At 38.7% G+C, this 25,022-nt stretch overlaps 1 protein-coding gene across 3 annotated transcripts in view; it reads right to left on the reverse strand.

Annotated features, from left to right (window-relative positions):
• The window catches only part of SORBS2 (sorbin and SH3 domain containing 2), a 487,674-nt gene that overhangs the window by 296,160 nt on the left and 166,492 nt on the right, over positions 1-25,022 (reverse strand). Inside the window, exon 3 of one of the 3 annotated variants that reach the window (XM_072622632.1) lies at positions 14,783-14,900. Coding sequence is in view for 1 of the 3 variants with exons in the window: in XM_072622649.1 (XP_072478750.1) it covers positions 2,573-2,661 (89 nt within the window). In the remaining 2 variants the exon portion in view is untranslated. Of the gene's footprint in view, positions 1-2,572; positions 2,673-14,782; positions 14,901-25,022 lie in introns of those variants that run through there. The other 2 variants (XM_072622649.1, XM_072622633.1) reach the window with 2 other exon arrangements.

Consider the following 25,022-nt stretch of genomic DNA (forward strand, 5'->3'; position numbering starts at 1 on the left):
AATCTCAACAGACTTAACCATTGGGATGAATTTAAGAAGATGTAATTTAATATGTAAAGTTGAATACTTGGGGCATTTCCTAAGTACAAGATGGTGGAGGTGAGGCTTCATGTGAAAATGATCTGGCTATTTTAGTGTCATAAAAATTGAAAGGGTCAATAGTGCGATATAGCTTCCCTGAAAGTTCATTTGAGCCTAGGCTGCACTAAGAAAGATAATGTTCAATAAAGAAATACAAAAAAAAAAACAAACCCATAAAAAAATAAGAAGGAGGATAACAATATTCTCATCATACCCCACCCTGATCAAATGATGAAACATCATTTTCTTCTGTTCTGGGTGTCCCATTTTGGAAGGGAAATGTTAAATGAAGAACATTCAGAAGAAGGAAACTAAGTCAGTGAAAGCATGGGAGACCATATTGGTTGAAGGAACTAGGAATGTTTATCCCGGAGAAGAGGAAATTTAGGGAAGACATGAAGTGGGAGGTAAACAAAACTTGTTCTACATTTCCCCATCCTCTAGAAAGCAAAAACTAGGAACATTGAGCAGAAATTGAAGACAATTGTTGAAATAAGGAAAAACTTCCTAGAACTGTCCCAAAATAGAATGGGAAGTCTGCCTCAGAAAGTCAAGCGTTGCCCCTTACTAAATGTTTTCTAGCAAAGGCCAGATGAGCACTTGATGGGGATGTTGTGTAGGGATTCCCCTTGAGGGACAGGTGGGATGAGATAATCTCTTCCAACTTGAAGATTCTATGAAGGTGAAACCAATTTAACTTCAGAATTCCTTTCCCAGAAGACCCTTCTCAGATGTTTCAAATTCTCTTTGCTAATTTCCTCCCTCCTGATTATATCTCAATTCATGCTTTGTTTCATTTGGTGGAATATTTTGTTACTTAGAGATCTCTAATTCTGAGGGGGGAAAAATGTTGTTTTTATTTTGTTTGTATCACAAGTATGGATCAATGCCAACTGCAAATCCAGACACTCTCTGTGTCCTAGCTACTATAATTTAAAACCAAAATTTTTTGAAGTTGCATACTTACTGGAATGAGCAGCTAGGTGGTACAATGGATAGACTGCCCAGTCTGAAGTCAGGAAGATTCATTTTCCTGAGTTCAAATCTCATCTCAAACACTTACTAGCTATGTGATCCTGGGCAAGTCATTTAACCCTGTTTCCCTCAGTCTCCTCATCTGTGAAATGAGCTAAAGAAGGAAATGGCAAATCACTACAGTACCTCTGCCAGGAAAATCCCAAATGTGGACACAAAGAGTCGTACATATCACCACCACCACCACCACCACCACCACTGGAATTCCAGTTACAGCACTAGAGAGGATGGGGAGGAGGATGGAAGCCAAATTCAGTGACCTGAAAAATTTAAAGCACCTGCCAAAGACATCCACTGATCTTGGGGAATTTACATGGGTGCTGGGAGAGTCAAGGTCATTTTGGAACATAATGTGTTCATTCAACCCTAAACAAATATTTATCAAGTATACACTAAAGGGTATTGTGCTAGGAAATGGTACAAAAAGACACTTCATCATTATTTTATCATTCATTTTCCCCCAAAAGCACACATTACAATATGAATCTATAAATGAACACAAAACGTAAAAAAAAAAGCAGTTGAATATACAGCTAGCTAGGTAGAAAAATAAGTGGAAATGTCTCCATATACATGCAATGTAAGAACACTGGTTAGACCTGATATATAACTCACAATACAAATGGATCCTTCTCTTTTGCCCTAAGGGCTTATGATGTGCTGTTTAGATTAGGACATCTAAAATGAGCAATAATGGGCTGGTGGTGTTCTCATAATTTTTTGGTACTTCATGTGAGGCATAGCATTTTAAAACCCTCTGACCTGTAAATTCTGTGTTTTAAAATACTGGCATTTTCTCCTTAGTGGCTTTGAGATCCAGGTACTTAAGATGCCCTCAAAGAAAGGGAAAGTGTCATTATGATATATAGGGGTATAATTTGGATGTGACATTGGTATTTACAGCAACAAATGCTATCTGAAATGAGGCTGCAAAACATCTCCTGAAATGAATGAACCAATTTCTCTTCCAAAGTGGTCTCCCTGGCAGGAAATGGGGGAAAAAAGGCTTTCATTTTCTCTTATTTGTGCTGACCTAGCCAAGATTGCCTACTGTGTGACTTACATCTTTAGCACCTCCAAAAATGAAACATCTGGGACCAGCATCATGAATTAATAATATGGTGAATAACATAATCCTGCCTCACATGGTTCAGGAGCCATGCCTTTAACAAATCAAACAGTAGAAAAAAAAAGAACAAAAACCCAATGAACAGGCTCAATTTCTTCTTCATACAAAGAATCAGACTTTAAACAAGGTCTTTTAGATAATTTTGCTAAACCTGCATGCAAAACCCTCTCTCATATTGAAAAAAAAACCTAAAACCCCTCTCTCAGACACATACTTGCTTCAGAAATATGGATATTTTTCATATAGTTTATCTTTCACTTATACCACCCTCTAACCCTTTTTAGGTTGAATTTATAAATCCAAAATAAAAAAAAATATATCTCTTACTCTGAGTGCTCCGTAAGGACCTCCAGTCTTGCCAGAGTACAGGAAGGGACTGATGTTGACAGAGATATTGGAATCCAACCAATTGACATTGGAGTCTCTGATCAGCATAAACACAGGATTGCAGCACCACATATTAAGTCATCTATGCTTTTCCCAGGTTGATTTTTAGCCATTTAATCTCTCCCTCCTCCTCCTTTCCTATGACCAAGTATTGTTCTTTCACCATTTTTGGTTGGAAGAATTAGTAGGACAGTTAAATAAGCACTGGAGCTGGAGTCAGGTGATGTTCAATTCTGGCTCTGCCGTTTACTACCTCTACAACCAGGCAATCATTTCAGCTCCTCTTGGCCTCAGTTACCTTGTCTGTAAAATGAGGGAGGTGGAAGAGATGCTTTTTAATGTTTCTTCCGGCTCCAAATCTATAGAACCACTATGAATCATTTGGAAAGTGGACATTTTAGATAGAATATAGTCCCCATCTTCAATTAGGCTTTTATTTTTAAGGAACCATTTGCAAAAGTATTGTACCTGGGTTTTTTTTACCCACATTGTATAGGAGGTATTTTTTTCCTCATTTTTCTGAAGCCTTGGGTTTCATTTCCCAGAAACCTTGAACAGATGCTCGACCTAAGCACAATATGGTAGCAGTTCCCACTGTCTGTTGGATTTCCCTGCCCATCTAGCATCTGCCAAATCTCAGATGAAACACGGTAGAAAGTTATGACAGTGATAACCATGTTGCACAAATTGGGTGGGGGCTCGATGTATCCAGATACAACAACAGAAATGGATCAGGAGGCAGGAAACCAAGTTTGGGTGGTCAACACATGACTAGCTCTATGATCTTGTACAAGTAACTTAACCTTCCTATGTGTTGGTTTCCTCTCATCACTACAGTTTGTCAGAACTACTCACCATATGAGATGCTAGCAATGAGATACCACATGTGAAAATGCTCTGAAAAGTTTAAAATGATTCAGAAAAGTCTCATTCTCTTCTGATGATGATGAAAACTAGCATTTACATAGCACTTTGATGTTTTCCAAGGTCTTTACATGTGTTATCTCATTTAATCCTCATAACAATCCTGTTAAGCATATATATATAATATTTTTCCCATTTTTTTCCATTTTCCAAATTAAGAAACTGAGGTTGAGAGAAGTTAGATGATTTGCCCAGGGTCACACAGCTAGTAAGTGATTGAAGCAGGATTCAAATTCAAGCCTGTCTGGTTTGAAGTTTACTTCTCTATCTACTAGGGATTTATCCAAGGTCACACAAATATAAATGTGAGGTGCAGGATTTGAACACAGGTACTCTAACTTCTGGCGAAGAGTTTCTTCCTCTGTATTATATGGCTCCCTCATTAACCACTCAACTCTTTGTTCCTTGAACTTTGGTTTCCATTCCCACCAGCATCTTAAATTTGCTTTCTCCAAGATCACCATTGACACCCTAATCCTCAGGCCTTTTCTTGGTCCTTCTCCTTGATCCCTTGACAATCCTGGATACTGCTCACACTGCATCCCTCTTACTTTTTGGTCTGCTCCCTCACTGGGCTCTTCTTCCTTGCTCCAACCTTCTAATTGTGGGGGTTTATTGTTTTGTTGACTGTCTAGACTTAAGAAGGTGGTGGAAAAAATGTTAATTTAAAAGTGCGTATTTTTTTATTTATTTGAGAACTGGTTATTTACTGGCATACCTCTGGATAGAAGAAATCATTGTTGGAGATAATCTAGTAAGTAGTTTAACTCATTTACTTAACAAATGAGAAAAATGAAGGCAGTTTGGATATTGGGAAGCACCCTGGGTTTGAGTTCTGGCTTTATGCTTTCAACCTATGTGACTTTGAGTAAGTCTTTATAGGATCATGGATCTAAAGACAACTTAGATTTGAGTCCTGTCCCTGCCAACTTTCTGCTACCCATGGGACTTGTATAAGCCATCATAGGATAGTAATTCTATAAATGGAAAGGAAGTTACTTATCACTAGGCCTCAAGTTTCCTTATCTCTAAAATGAGCTAGGTGGACTAGATGAACTTAGATCTGTTAATAGTCAATACACATTTATTAAGTGCCTACTATGTGCTAGGTACTGTAATGGTTCCTTCAGTCTCTAAATCCTGTGGTGCTTAAGAAAGAGAGAGGTAGAGCAAATGGAGAGAAGTATAATGATTTGTAGGCAACTAGGTTGGTGCAGTGGATAAAATGCTAGGCCTGGAGTCAGGAATACATCTTCCTGAGTTCAAATCTGGTCTCAGACATCTACGAGCTGTGTGACCCTGGGCAAGTCACTTCACCCTATTTGCCTCAGTTTCCTCATCTGTAAAATGAGCTGGAGAAGGAAATGGCAAACCACTCCAGTATCTTTCTAAGATGCCCATCAATTGGGTAATGGCTGGAGAAGTTGTGCTATATGAATGTAATGGAACAAGAAATGATAAGTGGGTAGACTTCAGAAAAACCTGGAAAGACTTACATGAACTGAGGCTGAGTGAGGAGAACATTGTACACAGTAATATTGTATGATGACTAACTTTGATAGGCTTAGTCCTAATTGGCAATACAAGAATCTAGGACAATTCCAAAAGACTGATGATGGAAAAAGCTATCCACATTCAGAGAAAGAACTTCAGATTTTGAATACATAGACACGTACATTTTCCAGTTTACTCCACCTTCAATCCCTTCAGAAATAAAGGAGGAGGCACTCAGAGGAAGGGAAAGATGGTAGGAAATGCTTTCCTCCCCTCTCCCCCCAAGTATGGTTGGAAACTAAGTGGCTCTCAAGGCACAGCTCAGACTTAGCCTTAAGAGTTATAAAGACTCCTCAGGAAAGGATTCCCACTGGATAACCATAAGCAGATCCCAAACTCAGATCTTTAAACAGGGTGACCACATGGGTTTACTTCTTAACTATCTGCGATATCTTGGCTCCTCTACCCTCCTATCCCCCCATCTAAATGGGTGAACTGGGCATATAAAACTGTTACCTCCAGGAAGCAGCTGAGCAAACATGCTAAACACAGAAGAAAATAACCTACTTTTGCAGTCTTAGAAAGGGGCTGCTTTTGATTCCTGCTGCGTGACCTATTCAGCTTGGAGCAAAGGGACTGTCCCCTTCCTCTCCCCGCCCCCTCCTCCAGGCAAGGGAAAGTGGCCAAAAGTAGCCTAGAGGCCAGGGATAGAGAAGGCAAAATCCTCACTCTAGACAGTCTGCTATTAACATTTCTTTTCTGCCACAACCTGAAGATCTCAGCTTACCGTTCTTTGTTGAAGGAAGTAGTTAATTATTTACCTTTCTCACCATTTGGCCCAAATTCTTTTCTTATCGACTCCACACACTGAGGGAAACAAGTTTCCCTGGAGGGGTCAATAACCATCTTAAATTGGGTTGCCTGATGGGAACTGGATATGTTCTACAAATTTTTTTCTTTTTTTTAGATTTATAATTCTTCCTCCCCTTGTCTTCCAAGTCTCCTGAGAAATTCTACGGTTCTTTGGTTTACAGCAGAAGAGCCCCTGAGACCATCTCCCTTCTCTTTCTATGTTAATCTATGCTGCTCAGCTGAGATTTAATTTGCGAGTCCTTCCTCAGCTTTAAACCTTTTCAAATGTCCCATGTGACTGAGCTTTTCTACTTTTGCCACTTAAAGGACCCCTTTATTTTCCATGATTTTTGCTGCTACTTTGGTTTCTTTATCATGAAAATAGTCGCTGGTTTCTTCTGAAATGTACCTGACATGGAGATTACTGAATTCTGGCAAAAGGTGATGGTTGAAAAAGGCCTTTTATTTTTTTTTTTGGAAAGTGAGTTTGTGTATTTTCTCCTTACTCCCTCCAAGCATCCTATAAGAACAGATACTATTAATAATAATATCAGTTAGTGGCTTTCTATTTCTCTAGAAGAGGAGGGAGAGGGGAGAAAGAGGGGGAGGGGGGAGGGGGGAGAGACATCGAAGACCTCAATTCAAATTTTCCCTCTGATTTACACTGGCAGTATGACAGAGTACATTGCTTAACCTTGCTGAGAGAATTTCTTCATGTAGAAATTTCCACAAGTCTAATCATTGTACCTAATCCCTATTATCCTTATACTTTTCAGGTCTAATACAATCTTAGATTGTATGAATTGAAATTGAAATTTCCACAAGTCTAATCATTGTACCTAATCCCTATTATTCTCATACTTTTCAGGTCTAATACAATCTTAGATTGTATGAATTGGGAAATGTATCCCAAATAGAAGCCTAATTTACGGTGCCTTGATCAGACGACATTGGGAACTTTTGTTTCATTTCCGATTATTACATTTTAGGCATGACATTGACAAATTTGATCAATTAAAAAAAACCCTCTAGGTTTTTAGCCCGGATAAAAGATGACTTAGGTCGAACATGGCAGCAATATTTGAGTTCTGAAGAACTGGCCAGTTAGCCCTGTTTTGATTGGCGACAGAGAACTGAAGTAGGAGCAGAGGACAGAGGTGGGAGAAAGGAAGGATTTAGTTTAATTATAAGGACAAGTGAGTTATTTGAAAACAGGATGGGCTACCTGGTGATGATGGAGAGGGGACTGATGATGGGGAGGGATGACTTCTCTGCCATCACCGGAAGTGATCAGTTGAGACTGGATGATTATTTGTTGGGGGTGTGGGAGAAGAGATCCTGTTTGGGTATAAGTTTAAAATGGAAGACCTATGAGGTGTTTTTCAGCTTTGAGAATTTGGGATTCTGTGTTATAAGATTTTGAGTTCTAAGTGTATCTCCCTCTCTTCCCTCCCTTTCCCCAAGATGGCATGCAGTCTGATATAGGCTATACATGTACAATCATATTAAACATATATCCACATTAATCATGTTGTGAAAGAAGAATCAGAACAAAAGGGAAAAACCACAAGGTAGGAAAAACTAAAACAAAAAAAGAGAAAATAGTATGTTTTGATCTGCATTCAATCTCCATGGTTCTTTCTCTGGATGTGGATAGCATTTCTATCATCGGTCTTTTGGAATTGTATTAAACATAGCATTGTTGAGAAGAGCTAAGTCTGTCAAAGGTGGTCATTGCACAATGTGGCTGTTACTGTCTACAATGTTCTCCTGGTTCTGCTCATTTCACTCAGTGTCAGTTCATATAAGTCTTTTCAGCTTTTTCTGAAATCTGCTTGCTCATTTCTTATTCCTTTATATTCATTATTTTCATATTCCATTATATTCTTATACCACAACTTGTTCAGCCATTCCCCAATTGATGAACATCCCATCAATTTCCAATTCTTGGCCACTACAAAAAGAACTGCTATAAATATTTTTGTACATGTGGGTTGTTTTCTTTTGTTTATGAAGTCTTTGGTCTACAGATGTATTAGTGGTATTGCTAGACCAAAGGGTATGCACAGTTTTATAGAACTTTGAGTATAGTTCCAAATTGCTCTTCAGAATGGTTGGATTACCAACTCCACCAACAATGCATTAATGTTCCAATTTTCCCATATCTTCTCCAACATTTATAATTTTCCTGTTTTGTCATGTTAGTCAATCTGATAGGTGTGACATGGTATCTCAGAGTTGTTCTAATTGGCATTTCCCTAATGAATAGTGATTTAGAGCTTTTTAAAAATATGCCTACAGATAGCTTTGATTTCTTCATCTGAAAACTGCCTGTGATATCCTTTGACCATTTAGTAATTGGGGAATGACTTGTATTCTTATAAATTTGACTCAGTTCTCTCTATATTTTAGAAATAATATGTGTGTGTGTGTGTGTGTGTGTGTGTGTGTGTGTGTGTATTTATCAGAGACACTGGCTTTAAAAATTGTTTCCCAGATTTCTGCTTTCCTTCTTATTTTGGTTGCATTGACTTTCTTTGTGCAACAACTTTTTAATTTAATGTAATCAAAATTATACATTTTACATTTCCTAATGTTCTCTATCTCTTGTTTGGTAATAAATTCTTCTGTTCTTCATAGATCTGAGAGAGAAACTATTCCTTGCTCTCCTAATTTGCTTATAGTATCACCCTTTATGTCTAAATTTTATACCCATTTTGACCTCATTTTGGTCATATTTCTTCTGGTGCCTAAATCATTGTCTGGTAGTAAAAGAAGAAAGAAGAATTAAGCAATCTTTCAGACCACGAGGGTAGCATTTAAATAAATCATCACTACATTAGAATCTTAAAGCAAGAGAGTCCTTAGGAACTCCCTGGCCCAGTCCCTGATTTTTCAGGCCTGATGCATACAGCAGTTAAATAACTTATCCAAGGTCATGTAGGTTAGTGGCAGAGCCAAGACTAGAATCTGTTTCTTGAATCATGGTCCAGGGCTCTTTTCAATATTTTAAAGTCAGGAAGAATTTACCTCTTTGAAGCTTAGTTTCATTATCTGTGAAATGAATAACAATATATTGAACTACGCAAAGTTGTAAGTGTTTTATAAAATTTAAAGCAATATATAAGCGAGTTGCTGCTGCTATTATTCATGATTAATATTATTATTGCCATCTTATAAAGTATTCTAAAAGGACTTCCCTATAGGAAAACTGTGTTCTCCACATCCATAAAATGTGATGGTGGGACTAAGTGATCTCGAAAGGACCTTTCTAGTTCTAAATTTATGAACCTCTTTCTGTAAGCTTTCTACTTCTCTTCTTCTAGAATTCTCTTCTTCCTCTTCATTAACTTGTTTAGGAAACTGATTACGCTATCCATCTGGGAGAAAAACTAATTCATACTAAGATGGCAGTGACTCATGGGTTGCTTGTCACTCTATGAGTATCACATTTTAAAAGACCACTCTGGAAAGAAGGATTGCTCTGAAAGGCATGCACCTAACTTGGTAGAATTTTATGAAAATATGTAAATTTCACTTGGATGAACAAAACTTTCTGGTACACTCCAATTAGAAGAAATAAATGATTGGCTACTCATAAATAAGGAAAGCTCTGCATTTGACTACCAAGAGGCTCTTGGGAAGTTTTATATAACAGAATCCATTAAGTCTGTAATCTTACTGTATTGAGAAAATAATCCCAAGTTATTAGAAATGAATGGTTTTATTTTCTTCAATAATACCAGGGTTTATAGTGCCTCACACAAAAGTGACCTTCATTTGGAATGGTATTTACCCTATTACGTAAGAGGTTTTCCTGGAAATTTAGTCAGATTTGGAAATTAACTCTTATAAAGAAGAATTCTCCTATTGTAGAGCAGTAGAAAAAGCTGGACTTCGAGACCTGAGATCTGGATTCAAATTCTGGACTTTGGCACTCCCTAGCCAGAGGATCCTGGGCAATTCACTTAGTTTCTCTGAATTATAGCTTCCTCTTCTATCAAATGGGGTTACTAATACTTCACAGAACGGTTATAAGGAAAAGAGACCTTTAAGTAGACCTTTAAGGGTTTCCTAATTATCTTAATAAGCACCAAGTGATCTAAGAAAAGATTACCTAAATATAGCTATCATCTTAAAACCTCGTGGGACATGCCCAACGTCACCACTGATTCAACAAATGCAAATGAATAATACCATTAACTGTAACGGAAATAAAGATTTCCCTGGATAACACAGTATATTGTACACTACGTCTGACCGGGTCAGTTCAAATCAAATAAGATTCACATCTTGTCTTCTAAGTTAAAGATTTGGGGCCTGAACCAAACAAAGTCAACAGTGTGATAGGGATAGGTCAGACCAACTATAGGTCAGCAGATATGGATTCGAGCATCAGGTACTTTTAGAAGGTGTAATACTAGGATTGACTTTTGTCTTTTCACACTCTCATTTCTGATGGTCATCCCAGGGACAGAGCAGAATGAATGTTGTGGCTGGGTTATCTCAGTAGTGAGTTTCTTCCTGAAGTTCATTTTCAGTTGACTGTTGGTTTTGAAACCTGTCCAGGCAGTGATTCTACCTGTTCAAAGTTCTCTGTGGACAAACACAACGGCATACATGCAGGTCTCTGGGGAGAACTTTAAGGAAACATTAACCAACTTTCAGAGCTGAAGTTTGGGAATTATTTCTAGGCAAAACCCAAAACCATCTAATATTAACCATTAGTCGGAACTGAAACAATAAGAAAGGATACCAGGGGATTAACTTTTAAAACATCTCTTCCGCTGCCTTGGAAAAAAAAATAATAATTTTTTTCTTCTCCCAAAACAAGTTGGCTGTGTGTGTGATTAAAGAGTCCTTATCTAACAGCTACAAAGTACTATAAATACTACTGTACATGGGCAGAACATTCCTGGGGATGACATTTTTCTTACATGTGGTTTTTAAATGTCTGGTTATTTCCAGAGAACAGAGACTGGTTCCCCACAGAAAATGAAGTCATGGCTTTATCTTTATCTCTCCTGTCTAAGTATAACTAGGCCTGCACATCATGTTCAAGTAATGTGAACATGTCTGGCTGGCCCCACCATTGGGGCAAAGCTGATAAGTAGTAACTGATCAGCTTATCCACAACATTCTTTTCATGAGATCATTGTTCCCTTTGATTCAGAAAGGCCGACAAAGCTGAAACATTCTAGAAACTGGCCTTTCAAATTAATTAAACAGTATCATGTACATAGCTGGTGAGATTATCACCGTGTAAGACTGTTGGCTGCATTCTTTCAACATTGCTTGGGGAAATACTTTCCAGATTATTCAACTAGGTAGTTAAAGGGCCAACCAATATTCATAAAGCATGTAAAAATTCGTTATTGTAAATGCTACTATATATGTAAACGTATTTACTTACATATCAGTTTATGGCAGAGACAGACAAAGACAGACACAGAAAGAGACAGAAAAGATGAGACTGTCAGGAAACATTGTAGGGAGCCTTGAAAATCAACAGCTGGGGTTACAAGTCTATGCCTGACATATCCAGGCAAATCACTTAAACTTTTTGTGCCTAAAGGAACTCTTTTACACCCTAAGATGCAGAGTAGTTGGACAGTACATTGGGAGGCCAAGTTTTTCTCTCTAGAAGAAATGACTCATTTAGTCCCTTCCCCAATTATAAACAAATATGTTTATATACATACACACATACACACATACACATATACATACATGTATATATGTCTGTGTGTGTGTCTGTATATACACATGCCTACAACCTCTCAGAGAGAGGTTGGCCAGCCACCTCTTTTATGCCTATATGACTTACAGAACAGGTAGCAGACTAAATCAATAAAAGGAATCCCACACTGGAAGGTATTAATGAAATCACAGATTTGGACCAAAGTTCCTCTTTTTTTTGTCTCTATTTACCCACACATACATGCATATATGCATGTATGTGTGTGTACATATATATACACACATAGACTCACATAGGCATACACATACATATATACATATACTCACACATGTGTATGTACATACACATGTGTGTATGTATATCTGCCACACATAGTACACATGATGTGGGAGAATTAAGTTCAGGAGAAGAAAATCTATAAATTCTTACTTTTGATCTCACCAAATGCTAAGTTATATGATATGAGGTTAAATGCATGGATCTTCTACACATGTGGCAATAATACAATTAGATCCTTGAAATTATTGCTAAATTAAGTGAGAGGCCTATCTCCAGTCATCTTAGCTTATATCTTACCACAATACCCAGATTGCTCTGGAGGAGAAAGTGAGGCTGTTTACTTGCACAGCCCTGCCTCACTTAAACCCAGTTCACTTGCAAGTCATGGCATCATCTTGATAACAGTAACAACATAGAGCTAGATAGAAATGTCACTATATCAATATATCTATTGAGACTTGTGATTTCATCAGGAATATTTGAAACTCTGGTCCCAAAACTCCTTCCACAGACACAGACTGGTAACCCACCTGCCCCTTTGAATCTTAGGATATTATCTGAGCCTGAAGGGCTGAGAGGTTATACAACTTCCCAGGGTCACACAGCCAGCAAATGTCACAGGCAGGCTCTGATCCCAGGGCTCCCTAACTCCTAGGCTGACTCTCTGTCTACTACATCCCTCAACCTCCCTCTACTTACTATATATGCCATAAATGAATTGTCCATTTAAAAAGAATTAGAAGCTAATAAATTCAAGATTAAATTATGCTAGACAGTTTAGTTTATTCATTAAAATGAATTGATCTGAATGTAAATAGTAACTAAGCAAACTCTATTGTTTGTACTGATGTTCAGGGTTAAGTTTCCAAGAAAACATTTAATTTTATAAAAAGAGGTTGCTATAGAAATTCTGGCAAACAAAAAGGTATACTGGGCATCACTTAACCTTTCTGTGAGGAGTTGGAAAGCAATTTATATCAACACTGTCATTGCAAACACCAATCATCATTGTAGTGTATAAAACCAGAACTGGGACCATTGTGTCTATGCCTGTGTAGCCTCAGCACCTACTGCAATGTCTGTCTGGCACACAAATAATAAATCGATTGCTGAATTCAACCATACTCATAAAGCACTGAAATGCTATTTGAGATGTTCAGCGAATATCCTGGAGTAAAGCAGCTTGGGGGTATGTGTGGTAATCAAGAAATGTAGACTAGCGTATTCCATCAAGCCATATATTAAGATCTTTAATTTAATTTAAGATCTGCTTTAAGCTTACAACTTATAACTGGATGATGACTTGTGCATAAGAGGTAGCATGTAAGACATCAAAGACATGTATGAATTGAAGAAGAAGAAGCAGGAAGGTCATGTAGAGAGGATGAAAGATAATAGATGGACTTTCACTGTGCACTCCTGGTGTATCCATAAAAATTTGGAAGAACTAGTAAAAAAAAACCTATAGATCAATGGGTAGATTTTTTTCATTTTTCCTTTTCCATAGTTTCTTTTTTTTTTAAAGAAACAATTAATTTACTTATTTTAAGTTTTCAACATTCACTTCTATAACATTTTGAGTTCTAAATTTTCTCCTCCTCCCCTCCCCTTACCCCCAAATTGCACGCAATCTGATATAGGCTCTACATATACATTCATATTAAACATATTTTCACATGAGTCATTTTGTAAAGAAGAATTAGAACCAATGGGAGGGACCATAAAAAAGACAAAACAACAACAACAAAAAAGAGTAAATAGTATGCTTAGATCTGCATTCTGACTCCATAGGTCTTTCTCTAGATATGGACAGCATCTTCCATCATGAGTCTTTTGGAGCTGTCCTCGCATTGCTGAGAAGAGCTAAGTCTATCAAAGTTAGCCATTGAACATTGTGGCTGTTACTCTGTACAATGTTCTCCTGGTTTTGTTGACTTTACTTGACTTCAGTTTATTTAGGTCTTTCCAGGTTTTTCTGAAGTCTGCCTGCTCATCATTTCTTATGGAACGATAGTATTCCATTACATTACTATACCACAGCTTATTCAGCCATTCCCTAATTGATGGGCATCCCCTTGATTTCTTGGCCATCACAAAAAGAGCTACTAGAAATATTTTTGTACATGTGAGTCTTTTTCCATTGGGTAGATTTGAAGGGGGGCTATTTGTAAATGGATAAATGTGAGGAGGTATTGAATTCTTTCCCTCCTCAAATTTATGTCCTGGAACTTTCTCAGGCTTTATTCCACTCCTAGCTAAAATCCCACCTTCCACATGAAGCTTTTCTTGATCCCCCTTAATTCCTGTGTCTTCTCTCTATTGATTATCTCCAATATATCATGCATATAGCTTGTTCATACATAATTGTTTTCACATTGTTTTCCTCATTAGACTATGAACTTTTTGACTGTCTTTTATGTATATGTGTGTGTATGCATGCATGTCTGACCCCAAGGCTTGATATAGTGTCTGACACATAGAAAACACCTAATACATGATCATGGATTGACTAATAACTATGGTATCATCTTGGCTGTTGTTTTTTATTTTACATAGGAAGCACACTAGTGGGGGCTTAGGAGCCAAATCTCTGAATAGTAAATACATAGCAGTTATTCCTAGGACTTTGAGAGTGAGTTGTAGCATTAGGGCTGCTTCTCTGGGACCATTCCAACTGCCAACAGTGAATATAGTTGTGTTAAGTGAATCAACCCCAGCCCAGATCAAGGGAAGAGTTGAAGGTTGATGGCCATGCCCATACTACACAGAAATCACACAAGAAGTAAAGGCATGGATGAGTTAGGTTCTGTAATGATAAAAGGAGTATTTATAATGATGAGAGCAGTACACCTCCATTGAGAGATTCAATAACACGAGCATATTCAGGGATCTTTGCATACCTTTATGAGATGTGATGAACAAAGAGTGTCCTCCTGGCTTTTGGTGTTCTGAGAAAGGCTTTTCCCTGTCTCATGGCCCCATTTGTCCTGGAGTTCTCACCAATGGAGCTTTTTTAATCTGTGAACACAGAATCAGATCCATTGATACATCACAATTTCCTCTCCTCAGAATATGATCCTCAAGTACTAATTTTGCAAGAATATCACCCATAACTAAAGAAGTAACTAATGATCAAGAGATTCCCAGAATGATTCTGATTGGAAAAAAAAAATTTCCGAATATGCTGGTGGAGAATTATAACTGTCAATCAAAAAAACTGAACAGCAGTTGAAGTCACTTTTGGAATCCAGAAGAACCATGAAGATAGCCATATCCATTGGGGCCATTCGTGCCCTCCATGTAGAGGAAATGATCTTCCATTCTTTGAAGGTTATGCTAGCAAGGTGGGAAAGACTTCCAGGTGGGGCTAGACAATTGAGTGCTATCAATGGACTATGGTATCTAATATGACCAAAATATTAGCCACATGAGAATACATTTGGGACTATAGGAACCCATGAAATGGATGGACTGTAATTTACACTGTTTTGAAGGAATGTTCACAGCAGGAAAACCCAATAGATTGATGTAAATGGAGACATTAGAGTTTGAAATTTGCATGCCACTAATTTGATGTGGCTGAAAGACAGCAACGGCTAATCACGGAATCAAAGGATGTAAGAGTTAGAAAGGACCTTCAAGATCATCTATTCCAGGGATTCTTAACCTGGTGGGTGGAGGGAAGAAGGTATCTGTGGATAAATTTCAGAGAGTTCAGAATAAAATTTTGCATTCCAAATTTTCTCCCTTCCCCCCTGCCAAGAAGATAAGCAATTTGATATAGGTTATATATATATATATATATGCATCTCCTATTATTCTGAGAAAAATCAAGAAACATTCTTATCCTCACTCTACCCCCGCCACCCCCCCCAAAAAAAATCTCCTCTCCAAACTTCCTCCATTTTCAGTTCTGAAACAACAGCCATGTTGCCTTGGGGAAAAAAACCTCACCAAGCACCCTCTCTTTGCTAGAGCAGACAAAGGATGACACTGAAGGGGACAGCAGCAGTGGTATGATGAACATAAGAAAGACAATGGAGTCAAAAAACATATGGAATTATCTTGCCTTTCTTTCTAAAGTAAAAAAAAAATCAAAAAGAAATCATAATGGGGAAAGAATTAGCAATTTGCTCTGAAATCTTTAGAATGTATTAGAACTAGCTTTAATTCTGATATAAATCGTAAGAACATTAAAATGAAGCTGTCAAGTAATGGAAATCACTGTTGGGATAGGGGCAATGCAGCTTTGGGTAATAGAAAATTAGCCTCAGGGCCTGAAGACCTGGGTTCAAATTTTCCCCCTTACCCATATTCATTATGTCCCTTTGGGATGTCACTTGAACCTCTCAGTGCCCCCACGCAAGTCTCTAAAACTAAATTGCAGAGTAGGAACTAATTTTCTTAGGTGGAGGGAATTGCCTCATGAGGAGTACCCTACACCAGTGAAGTTACAGAACCATACCTTCCTCCAATCTCAGTAACAACACAGAAAGAAGCCTCAGAAGATGGGTTTCTGCCACTATTCATAAAATGAGAGATGCACTAGACCACACTATGGGGCTTTCTAGGTCCAAAATTCTATGACTGTATGCTTTTCTACCATTGGAATCAATGTGTACCATCCTTGGATAGTTGGAAACAAATCTTAGAGATAAGAAAACCTTACTAATAGCAAATCTGCTCTAGAAAAATCTTTGATTCTCATGAAATTAGCATAAAATTATGTTTGTCAACTATTTTATGCCAAGTGAAATGCACATCCAAGCATAGCTGAAAGCTGAACATATGTCTTGTGCTGTGAGATGCTGCTGTGTGGCAAAAAATATCAACAAAGAGACCCATAAACACATTAAGCCTCTCTCTGAAAAAACGCCCCCACAAACATCTCAGAACTTAACCCAAAACAAATTGGAAACTACTGAGTTTGGAGCTTTATATTCTGTTTATAAAATGGAATGATAAAAGTAATAATATTAGTTCACATTCCTATCACATTTAAATGGTTTGCAAAATACTTTTCTTAGTTACCTTAGGATAGCGTAATATTATTATCCCCATTTTACATAATAGGAAACTGAGGTTCAAAGATGTTAATAATTATAATAGTTATAAAATCATATAACTAGTAAGTAGCAGAGCAGGGATTTGAATTCATGTTCTCAAGTAATTTTTCCATTTCAAAACTATTATTTGCCTCAGTGATATTTTATAAAATGACTTTTTTGGCAAGTATTTTAAATCTTTAGACTGAAGGCACTAGGTAGAGGAAATGTTCATATAAAACAGTCTATTGCAGTCTCGATGGAAGATGTCAGTCTATCACTTTGCTGAAATAATGCCTAATTCAATAGACTGAGGGGTGTGTGTTTTTTTTACTTCTGCACATAGCTCCTAATATAACTATGAACATTCCTATCAGTGGGTGTCAGACCTATTCATACAAAAGTAAAAATAGTCATGCTGTCATGCTTGAGTCATGCTGAAAAATTGCATTTGAAAAGTCTCTTGATTTCTACCAGGTTAATTAACAAGCATTAAGTTAGAGCAGGAATAAGTTTCTAATCTTTCATCTATCAACAACTATGGGACCTCATGAACGTTACCTAAAATTTTAGGGTGTCAGTTTTCTTATCTGTAAGATCGCGGAATTTCACAGAATGATCTCTGTGGAGTCTTACGAAGGAATGAGTCTATGAGTCTAGGAATCATAAGTCTTATAGGAATACAATGGTCTCATTCATTTTTCTCTTCTGTTCTCTAATAAAGACTGGAACCAAACCATCTCAGCAAAGTCGATGTCCGATCTCTTCTACCAACATTCTTTGAAGAGATTTCAGAACTTATAATTCCGGTTAACATTGCAATTAATGTTAATCCTGAGTTTAAATTTGAGATGCCTGATAAGCGGCACTTAATTTCCCAATGAGTATGATAGTGATAACCCTTCTTCCAGTGTCTATACATTGGGCAAGATGGCCAGATCAAACTTTAACTTGGGATTAATGTTATTTGGGATGAATTAAAAAGGAAGTTATGGCACCTCCTCAAAGAATGTTTAAAGAAGAGATTAGACAGCTACCTTCCTAAAATGGTTTGCCTTTTGTCATTAGAGGGAAGAGAGTAGTTAAATTCCTTGGATCTTTTCAGAATTTGTGATTTTAGATTAGTGTCATGAACCCTTTTGGCAGTCTAGTGAACCCAAATGACCTCCTTCTTGGAATATTACTGGAATCATTATTCATGACATAAAATACACTACAATACAAATGAAATCAAAGGTTAATGAAAATAAACTTCTTTCCCCTACCCAAGTTCATATACTCCTTCCCATTTGTCAGTTGCAGCTTGTTCTTCTATTTCTGGTGTAGACTCAATTCTTCTGTCAGTGTGAGGGGATTTTAAAGATGCTCAGGCAGCAGCAACAAAAATTTTAAAGTAATTTTAAAAAAGTTTTTAAATAAAAGATTAGCTATCTGACTTCCTGTGTGATTTCTCTATCATTCTTAGAGACAAAAGATTGGACAAAAAGAATCTCTTGGATTCCTTTGAGACTTATAATTTTAGACACATTGATTTTTTTCAATGAGTTTAAGAGATACATAGAGGCGTTTGCTCCATCTGGATTTAACTCAGATTACCATTTCTTCTCTTCCTGAAGATTTTATTACTCCCTTGGCTACTGGGAAGGGTAGGTCAATAAACTCACCTATAGTTCTATGCAATATCCCTGTAACTTTCCAAACCAAAACATCCCTCCTTGGTCACCAGTTCTCAATGTCTTGTCTTTCACTATTAGAGTATAAGTTCCTTCAAGACAGTGACTGTCTTTGCTTTTTTATTTGTATCTCCAGGGCTTAGTATAAAAGTGTTTGGCACAAGCCTGGATCACCTAAAATGTGGGCTTCCATGTGGGAGGTACTAGGGGCTTCCTTCTCAGAGAATACATTCCCCATTGACCTACCATGTGCTTTAGAACAGCCTCTTTCTATTGGTTCCATAGCCAGAACTTTCAGCATCTAAAAAATGGAGCTAAGGCACAGTCACTTTCTCTCCAGGGATGTCTAAGAGTGAAAGTCTTATCCCTCCATTGCTGGGACATAATGTAGTAACCAAGATGGGACTCTTTTCCTTGGGTCCTATGGCCCTCAGAAATGGGTGGGTGGGTTAATCTTATTTCATTTGTCTTTTTCAGTTCTAGGTATAGGTAGTGTAGCATCAGACTGGGAGATAGCACCATAGGGACCTTGGATCCCAGGTATCTAGGCTAGATATTACAACTAGCCCAATAGAGAAGCCAGGGTCCTGGGAAGCAAGCCTAGGGTTAACTTTGGACATGGAACTTGGCGGAACTAATGGTAATTAAAAACTGAGTTAAACTGTGAAGCTAATCCTCCCCCACCCCAGAGACCAAGATACTGGGGTGGAGGGGAGAGGATTATCCTCCAGGTGATGAGGAAAATCATAAATATGTTTGTTCTTCCTATGTAAATATTCCTTTTAAAAAATCTAATTTGGCTGTTAAATGGTTAAATGGAACAGATACTTGGACCAAACACCCCTCAAATTGGGAGAACACAATAAATAGGGCCTTGAGTCAATTTTAGAGATGAGATGCCCCCTAACCCCCAAGGAACTCCAGGGAGAGGTGAAATGAAATATCAGATTCTCAGGCAGTTGGGTCCATTGTTACATATAATTAATGTTCAATAAATGCTTTTAAAAAATTCATAAAAATTATAGTATTCCTATAGCAATTTAAGGTTTTCAGAATACTTGAAATACATTGTCTCATTTGATCCTCCGAACAGTTCTGTGAAATAGGTACTAGTATCCCCATTTTACAGATGAAGAAACAGAGGTTAAGAGTTTTCCTGAATTGAAGCCTAGCACTCTATATACAATGCTTTCTACAGTCCCCAGGTGGTATCCCCCTAGGTGTCCTAGGTAGTGGACACCACCTACATACCATAGGCAGCACCATGCATAGAGCACTAATCCCATGGTTTAGAAGTAGTATAGAATTCCCTGGAACACTTCAACCCTAATCTAACAAGGATGATCCTTCACTTCCCCAAAGATGAGCAATGGTCACCAAGATTGGTTTATGTCACTGCTTTGGGAATAAGCTCTTCTATCTTCAAATCACAGAAGCAGGAAGGACTTGGGAGGCTCCAACATGACTACCTAGGGAATTTTCTAGACTAGGACTGATGCAGACTTCTAAGAACTTCCCTTGATCTCTGGGACCACCCTGCTCAAGACCCCCAAGCCAGCCTCAGATATTTTGAAACTTCCTTGAGGTTTGGGGTAGCAGGGCTAGGATATGGTGGTAACTGGCATTCACATTAAATACGAAGTCTTCTAAGTGTCCAACAGACTTAGCTAAAGTTAATATTTCAACAAAAATAACTGAACTTATAGGAGAATGGTTTAACCCATGAGACCTGTTTGAAATTCATGATTCTAGATTCAGACACTTTTGGTGGGAAGGGGACTTAGCCCCTTAAGTCAGGCAGGAGGAATGATTAATTGCCCTCTGGTGGAGAGGCAGTGTCTGAATACATTCCTGTGTGTGAGGGGGATGGCAAAGAGGAAGTTAGAGGTAAGCTTTGGTGTTGCCATATGGCTGTTTTATGCTAGTGATTTGTTTTTAGTACTTCATATAACTGTGTTTTCATGTATGTTCCCCTGGGGCTTGTTAAGACAAAGGGTACAGTTTTAGGGCTCTTTAAAATATAAAATAAAAACAACCCTAAACAATTGAAGGAAGTTCATACAAATGACAATGTTGGGTGCCTATGGACAAGAATTCTTAGAATTCTCTTCTATTGATTAGAAAAACCATGATGCTCATTCTCAAAGAAAAGGCAGCGTGGTGAAAAGAAATTGGATTTGGAGTCAGAAAACTCAGTGTCAGAGGTTGAAAGTGGGGAAGGAGCAGCAATTGGGAGCCCCAGGCTGTAGGGGCACACAGATGCCAAACGTTCCTGGCACCTTTCCCTGAGCCATTTAAGGGCTGGAAGAAGTAAGCTCAAGACTGGAACTGGTCATTTTGGCACTTGGGGGCTAGCCTCGTGAAAGGAGATGAGCAATTGGTGCTGAGTGTTTTGGAGTTCATGAGTCAGTGGGTAGAGGAAGAAAACTGTTTTTGTGAGTGGGTGTTAGCTTAACATGAGAAGATTCAGTAAGTGCTAGGGGTGGAGGAAGGGAGAGAATGAGAGAGAAAGGAGAAAGAGGAGATAGGGAAGGAGAGAGAAAAAGAGGAGTGAAAGGGAGAGGGGGGAAGAGAGGAAAAGGAGAAAGGAGAGAGAGGAGAGAGGGAGGGGGAGAGAGAAAGAATGGAGAGAGAGAGAGAGAGGAGAAAGAGAAGGGAGAGAGAAAGGTAGGGGGGGAGAAAGAGGAGGGGAGAGAGAAAAAAAGGAGAGGGAGAAGAGAGAAAGGAAAAAGAGAGAAAGAAGAAAGAGAGAGAGGAGAAAGAGGAGGGAGAGAGGGCTGAGAAAGAAAGAGGGGAGAGCAAGGGAGAAGAGGGGCAAAAGGGGAGAGAGAAAAAAGAGAGAAGGGGAGAGAGAAAAGAGAGAGGAGGGGAGAGGAGAGAAAAGAAGGGTAGAGAGAGAAAGGAGAAAGACAGAGGGAGAAAGAAGAGTGAAAAAGAAGAAAGAGAGAGAAAGAAGGGGTGAAGGGAGAGACAGACAAGGGAAAAAGAACTCAGAAATAAGGAGCAAAAGGATGTATGAATGATCTTAAATGATAACTTTAAGAATATGCATTGTTTCAACACCATATAAATGAGAATATGGAATAATACCTAGCATGTACAAGTCTCTGAAAGAAGGAAGGAGGTTTCAAAGGATCCTTAACAACAAATGCAATAAACAAGCATCTATGAAACACTTACCATCTGTATAGCATTGCCTAGGTACTGGGGGCAGATTTTTTTTTTAAAATAAGCTAAATCAGAACAGAACTATAAGAAATTGGATTTGGAGTCAGAAAACAACTTACAGGGTGCTGTTGTTTGTCCTTCATTCTTAAAAAGTACCATGACATCAGGGATACAATGACATGACTTGCAGTTGACTTTGATTTGAGTGAGAAAGGGCTGTGCAAGGTCACCGGCCTCATGTTCTCCTCCTGAGCCATCTGGATTCAGTGGCCAGATATTCATCAGTATGACTGGAGATGCCTCAGGATGTAATGGATGACCTTGGCCATTTTAGACTAAGGCCTTTCCAGGTTCTCACTTTGAGTGAGGTAGCACCCATTGAGGAAACTGGGAAATGAGGAGGAACTAAAGACCAAGGCTGCGGGGGCACACAGATGCCAGATGTTCCTGGCACCTTACCCTGAGTCCATTTAAAGGCAGTAGGAAGTAAGCTCACGACTGGAATTGGTCATCTTGGAACTTGGGGGCTAGCCACTCACTGTAAGAGTGACAACACAGGTCTCTATGACCCACAACATTACTTGGAAAGTCATCAGACTGTAACCACATAAAGGGCTATTGAGTACTGAGTGAGAATCTTACCACTGGCCTAGTGTAATCAGTGAAGACTTCTTGGAGAAGAAAAAACTGAGTTGGAGTTCAAAAGATATTTCTCCCATAAAGGGGAATTTCAGTCACATGGAATAGTGTTAGCAAATGTACGGCAGCATGAGAGTGTAGTATGTATTTGAGGGATGGAATGGTCTAGTTTGGACAGAGTAAAGAGACCATGCTGGGGAATAGGCTGGAGATGTGTGGGTAGGGTCCAATTGTAAAGAGCTTTGAATGTCATGCAGAGGAGTTTAAACTGTACTTAGTAGGTAATGGGCAACTAGGTAGCACAGTGGATATGGTGGGGTCCTAGAGTCAGGAAGATCCATCATCTTGAGTTCAAATCTGACCTCAGACACTTACTAGCTGTGTGACCCTGGGCAAGTCACTTAACCCTGTTTGCCTTGGTTTTCTCATCCATAAAATGAGCTGGAGAAGGAAATGGCAAACCACTCCAGTATCCCTGCCAAGAAAACTCCAAATGGGGTCATGAAGAGTTGGACACAACTGAAATGACTGAACAACAACATGGTAGGACATATTGAGGCAGTAACACTTTTTTAAACAAAGGACGGTCCAAGTATACATGTAGGAAAAACCATTATTATTTTAAAGTGCTGGAATGATCATAAGAACAATAATATCATATTTGTAAAACACATTATAGCTAGTTTTATATATGTAATATTACTTGGCCATGCCTCCTACAAGGATCACCAAGGAGAACAGGAGGCTGGAAATTAATGCCTGCACATTCTAGCAGAAATTTCCCAGCACCCTTCTCTTTAGTTTTGCTCTGACCTTGAGGGACGGCCAAAGTTTTGGAACAAGAAACAAGATGAATGGGAGGGGTCAGACTGAAGCTAAGGAAGGTGGCCCCATGGAGAGCAAATCACAAGGTGGGATGGAAGATGCAGGAATCAGGTGGAAGGCTAAAATCCTACTGTTGACTCTATCTGGACTAGAGACAGAGACTGGAGATCATTATTTCTCCCCTCCCTTCTGACTTTTTTCTTAAAGAGAATTAATGAATTCACTTTGAACTTGTTTTCCCTTGGGACTTGGGAGGTTTTTTACCTTTGGGGGGTTTTTAAAAATCCGAGTTGTTTCAATAGCTGGCAAATATGGCAAAACTGTTGATCAATGGAATTGCTAAACTTTGTGAATGTGTAGCAGTTAGATATGCCTACTATGTGCCAGGCTGCCAAGTCCTGTGCTAACTCCTTTTTACAAGTATTGTTTCATTTGATCTTCACAACAACCCTGAAAACAAAAACCCGTGAGACATAGGTGCTATTATTACCCTCATTTTACAGCTGAGGAAACAGAGGCAAACAGAGGTTAAGTGACTTGCCTAGGGTCAACATCCTTTAAGTGACTGAGGCCAAATGTCCATGAATTCAGGTCTTCCTGATTCCAGGCTCGGCACTCTGTCCACTGCACCAGCTGCCTCTACATCTATTATTTGAATAGAACATAGAAAGATGGGAAGGAGGGATTGATTGGGAAAGACTGGGAAGTAAAGTGAAAAGGAGGAGAAGGAGAAGGAGGAAGAAGAGAAGGGAGAGAAAGGGAAGAGAGGGACAGGGAGAGAGAGACAGAGAGAGAGAGACACAAAAGAGAGAGAGAGAAACAGAGGAGAGAGAGAGAGAGAGAGAGAGAGAGAGAGAGAGAGAGAGAAAGAGAAGGAGAGAGAGAGAAGGAGAGAGAGGGAGAGAGAGAGGGAGAGGGAGAAAGGGAGAGGGAGAGAGAGAGGGAGAGAGAGAGGGAGGGAGAGAGGGAGAGAGGGAGAGAGGGAGAGAGGGAGAGAGAGAGACTTAATGATTTCCCAGATCAGAGGAAACACATTACATTTACCCTGCTTCTCCCAGCATCATCAACACGAGTTATTAACTATAGGAGTAGTTGCAAGGTGAGCCAGGTCCAATCCTTGTCAAGTGGCAGGTTTTAAAGGAAACCACTTCCCAGGTAAGAGGAGTGCCCAGAGAGAAAGTCAGTAGAGGAATAAATCTCAGGGTAGTCAGTTTGAAAAATATTGGGGGAGGGAGGAGAGAGTTAAGTGACTGAGAAATTGTCCTAGCTGCTTGTCTGCTTATGAATACAGCAAACAGAAAATGTAGTCATCTGATCACCCACTTCAACCCTATGAAGTAGGAGGTGGGTGACTGCAAATGTTAACATCCCTATTTTACAGATAAACCGAGGCTAGTATTCAGTACTGAGGGAGATAAAAATTCTAAGTGACTGATAGTACCTGTTCTTTAGGAGCAAGGGAAGTCAAAGATGATAAATACTTAAATTGGAGAAAAGCATGAATTCATATAACTAAGTGCAGGCAAATTCAGTGGCTGAGTTGTGGGTTGTATTTCTTTTCTCAATATTTTTTAGAACCAACTGCTTCTCATCCAATACTCATGTTTCTGATCAGTGATCCCTCTTATCCACTTAAACGGAGCACATATGTGAGATATCCAAGCCATGCAAAATTGTTTCATTTCCTTAAGCCCCAGTTGTGACCAATCTTTTCTTTCCATCAAATTAGAAGAGCATGTGAGGAAAGAAAATAGATTGCTCCTTTAAGAAAAACCAGTTACTCTCTAAGG

The sequence above is a fragment of the Notamacropus eugenii genome, chromosome 7 (genome assembly GCF_028372415.1).
Source record: "Notamacropus eugenii isolate mMacEug1 chromosome 7, mMacEug1.pri_v2, whole genome shotgun sequence".
NCBI lineage: Eukaryota > Metazoa > Chordata > Mammalia > Diprotodontia > Macropodidae > Notamacropus > Notamacropus eugenii.